The sequence below is a fragment of the Kryptolebias marmoratus genome, linkage group LG23, assembly GCF_001649575.2.
Source record: "Kryptolebias marmoratus isolate JLee-2015 linkage group LG23, ASM164957v2, whole genome shotgun sequence".
In the NCBI taxonomy this organism is placed as follows: domain Eukaryota; kingdom Metazoa; phylum Chordata; class Actinopteri; order Cyprinodontiformes; family Rivulidae; genus Kryptolebias; species Kryptolebias marmoratus.
The window spans coordinates 4,569,993-4,573,907 of record NC_051452.1 but is presented as its reverse complement, the minus strand read 5'-3'; the positions used below and the strand labels follow the sequence as shown (position 1 = coordinate 4,573,907).

The window sequence follows — 3,915 nt, the reverse complement described above, 5'->3', positions numbered from 1 at the left end:
GAAGGAGCAGAGGACACAAAGCAGCAGGGCTTCAACTGTCCAGGAGGACAGGGAGTGAGGTAAAGAGGTGAAGAAGAGAGTCCAGGCAGGATGGAGAAAAGATTCAGCAGTGAGCAAAGGTCAAAGGTCAAATGAAAGGTTTACAGACAGTGGTAAGAGCGGCCATGTTGGATGGTTTGGAAACAGAACAGGAAGTGTCAGAGCTGAAGATGTTGAGGTTCTCCTTGGGAGGGACGAGGATGGACAGGATGAGGAATGAGGTCCTCAGAGAGAGGACAGACTGAGATGGTTTGGACATGGGCAGAGGAGGGACAGAAGGATGTTCGAGACAAAGAGGACAGATATGGATGCAGTTAGAGGACAGAGGACACAGAAGACAGAGTTAGATGGAGGAGGAGGACTCGCTGTGGAGAAGAAGAAGAAGCTACAGCTTTGCTTCCTGTAGCTTTTGTTGAACCTCTTCCTTCTGATTCAACCAGGTGACATCCTCAGCCGTGTCACTTCCTCCTCACCTGGTACTCCTGGTGGCTGAAGCTGCCGCCCTCCGGTCCCAGGCCCAGCTTCTTCGCCGCCAGCCGGTGGGCGTGATGACGGAGGCAGGCGACTGTCATGGCCGCCACCAGGATGCCGCCGATGCAGGCCATGGCTACGAGCGTGGCAAACACCCACTGGGAGCGGGGCTGGACTCTGGTCGCCAGGGGCAACGACTTCCCCGCGTTCATCTGTGGAAAACGAGGAACATCTCTTCAAACTAAAGGCCTCCTGCTGGGACTTTCAAAATAAAAGCTAAAAGACTCATCCTGCCTCTCACCTGTTCAGCTCCGCTCTGCAGAACCTTCAGGCCCGTCTCAGAGTCCAGGAAGTTCTTCTCTGCAACTAAAGAACAGAAGTTTAGCTCCGACCTGTCAACACAAACGCTTCGACCTGAAAAGCTTCTTGTTCAGTACTTTTTCCTGCTCTGCCTGCTGCGTTCGAGGCCGTCAGGTTTTTGGAGTTTGGTCTGAGTTTGAAGGTGACAGAAGGTCCGCCGGCGCTGCAGAGACAGAGACAGAAGAAACAACATCCATCAGCTCCCGGGTCAGCTTCAGCTGCAGGTTCAAAGGTCACCACAGACAGCTTCCTGTTTCTAACTCCTGATTCTCTTTACTTCCTGTTGACAAACACGCTTCAGACAAACAGAACCGTGACCCGCTCTGATTGGCTGATGACACAGGAAGTGAAAACTGCTGCACCTCTGATTGGTGACGATGTATCCGAACTCCTTCTGTCCTCCTCTGTCCTGATTCGCTGCCTCAGCTGGATGCGCCTCCTTCTGCTCTCCGTCCAGTGTGGCGGCAGGGGGCGGAGCCTCCTGGAGGATGGTTTTGTAGGCCATTGACCCCTCGGTGACCTGAAGGAGGAGACAGAGACGCTGATCTGATCTGATTCAAACTCAGGCTTTATTAAATCTGAACCCCGTCCCTTCTGTTTTCCTGTCTCAGAGTCAACAGAGAGGAAGTGGATCTTCTCCTGGGTTAAGGCGTCCTCACCTTCTTCTTCATGGCTGTGTCCTCGCCGTCCTTTTCTGTTTGAAACAAACCAAAGTCCTTCATGAAGATTCTGATTCTGATTTTTGATCGAAAGGAAGTAAAAACTGAAACCTTTGCTCTGTTTGGAGACGAGCGAGTCCTCCAGCTGCAGCAGCTTCAGAGACGCCGGCAGGTCGTCCTTCATGTCCTTCATGTCCTTCATGTCCTTTATGTCCTTCATGTCCAGGCCGTAGTGGTCCAGCAGCAGAGCCAGCTTCTGCAGAGAGCGCTCTGAAAGTTCAAAATAAAAAAAGAATCAAAATAATTAATAAAGCCTTTAAAAGAAGGAATTTGTCCCTCATCACTCACCGTCCAGCCCCGACAGGAAGTTGTACTCCGGCTGCGTCTTCTTCTTCTGCTCCTGCGGCGGCTGCTTCTGGAGCTGGCTGACCTGGGACACGTAGTCCTCGCCGTAGTCCAGCGGGAAGTCCAAGTCCGGGAACAGGGAGGAGGAGGAGGGCAGGCCCGAGGACACCGCCCCCCTGTGGCGAGGCAGAGACTGTGAGGAAGAGGAGGATGAGGAAGGAGCAGCCAGGTACAGAGAGACCAGGTCCTGGAGGAGCTGCCGGTCCCGGTCCACAGAAGGTCCCTGGGGTTTGGAGCGAGGGAAGGCTGGATTATCATCCAGGGAGTTCAGGGAGCGCTCCTCTTCGTCCTGGAAGCCAAACTGCTGCTGCAGAACCAGAAACAGAACATTGTACTTCCTGTGATCCACTTCCTGTGATCCACTTCCTGTGATCCACTTCCTGCGACCTACGTCTTCTACTTCCTGTGATCTACGTCCTGTGATCGACTTCCTGTGATCTACTTCCTGTACTTTACTTCCTGTGATCTACCTCCTGTGATCTACCTCCTGTGATCTACTTCCTGCGATCTCCTTCCTGTACTTTACTTCCTGTGATCTACCTCCTGTGATCTACTTCCCGTGATCTCCTTCCTGTACTTTACTTCCTGTGATCTACCTCCTGTGATCTACCTCCTGTGATCTACTTCCTGCGATCTCCTTCCTGTACTTTACTTCCTGCAGCCACCAGGGGGCAGACAAACAGCTGGACTCACATCCAGCTGCAGGGCGGGTTTCAGTCTCCTCTTACCTTGCGGAAGGTGTACGGGTCCAACAGGGGCGTCTGCATGTGGACGGACGACCGGGCCGGGTCCAGAACCATGTAGTCCAGGTACTGCTGCCTCATCTCTGGGTCTCCTGGGTCTCCAGGACCCTGATCTCTGTGAGGACCTGGACCCATCAGCCTGGCTGACCTGAGATGTAAAACAGTTAGGTCACCTGTAAAGCTCAGATTTTCAAACAGCAGGCTTTTCTTACTGTTTGGGTGATTTCTCCTGAGGTTCAGAACCGACGGTAGGAACCTGACCCAGTTCTCGGCTGATGATGGTCTGGGTCACGTCATCCTTCCAGGTCAGACCTGAAGGTTCACACAAATGGCTTTCATTTCACCATTACCAGCAGAATTTAGAGCTGTGACTCTGCGGCTGAGTTCAGAGACTCACCCTGCACCATCAGGTCTTTGAGAACTTCCTGCAGCTTGTGCAGAACCGGGACGGAGACCTGGTACTGGACCGGCTCCTGGTTCGGAGCCTGGCACCGTCCGAACAAACCGTCTGAAGAGAAGGAGATGAAGACTGAAACACACTGAACATGGAGGGAGAACCTGAAGCTGAAGAACTCTGGATGTTTCTCTGAACAGCAGCTGACAAAGTGAGGAAATCTCTAACTAACCCTAATGTAGCACAAAGCACAACATAGTCAGCTAGAAGCTACACAGAAACTGCTGCCATGAGTTGCTTCTCATGTGGTCAAATCATCGGCATCAAGCAGAGAAAACATTTAAGAAGGAACATATTATGAAAACTGGAAGGACAGTGGGGACCACCGTCTTCGAGGAAGAAAAACATCCTGAATGATCGAGATCGGCGATCCCTCAGACGTTTAGTGAAATCAAATCAAAGAAAAAGCAGGTGTCAGCAGGTTCTTTGAGGCGAATGTAGAACCCTGCAGAACCTGAACCTGGTCCACTGAAGACTGGAACAAAGACAACACCAGAGAGATGAAAAGCTGCTGTTGCTATGGTGAAGGACGTTAGTGGACATTTCCATAAAGACTTTGACCTCATGGACCTCAGCTGGTGTTCAGGTTTTATTCTCCAACTGTTGACCCTTCAGAGCCACCGTACCTTTCAGTCCAGGCTTCTTATCTGCAAAGTGTATCAGGAGGGTTTGTTGTGATCACAGTCAGACTGCATGAATAATCCCACAGACCTGAACGCCACACACACACACACACACACACACACACACACACACACACACACACACACACTCTCTCTCTCTC

The 3,915-nt window shown here is 51.7% G+C and overlaps 1 protein-coding gene across 1 annotated transcript in view; it reads right to left on the bottom strand.

Moving 5' to 3' along the window:
• The window catches only part of ptprnb (protein tyrosine phosphatase receptor type Nb), a 25,149-nt gene that overhangs the window by 15,715 nt on the left and 5,519 nt on the right, over positions 1–3,915 (bottom strand). Inside the window, exons 3-12 of the mRNA XM_037973875.1 lie at positions 3,075–3,185; positions 2,890–2,989; positions 2,663–2,825; positions 1,878–2,241; positions 1,641–1,799; positions 1,530–1,564; positions 1,233–1,390; positions 948–1,033; positions 812–876; positions 513–722 (exon numbers count right to left, since the gene is read on the bottom strand). Of these exons, the coding sequence (XP_037829803.1) occupies positions 513–722; positions 812–876; positions 948–1,033; positions 1,233–1,390; positions 1,530–1,564; positions 1,641–1,799; positions 1,878–2,241; positions 2,663–2,825; positions 2,890–2,989; positions 3,075–3,185 (1,451 nt within the window). The remainder of the gene's footprint in view (positions 1–512; positions 723–811; positions 877–947; positions 1,034–1,232; positions 1,391–1,529; positions 1,565–1,640; positions 1,800–1,877; positions 2,242–2,662; positions 2,826–2,889; positions 2,990–3,074; positions 3,186–3,915) is intronic.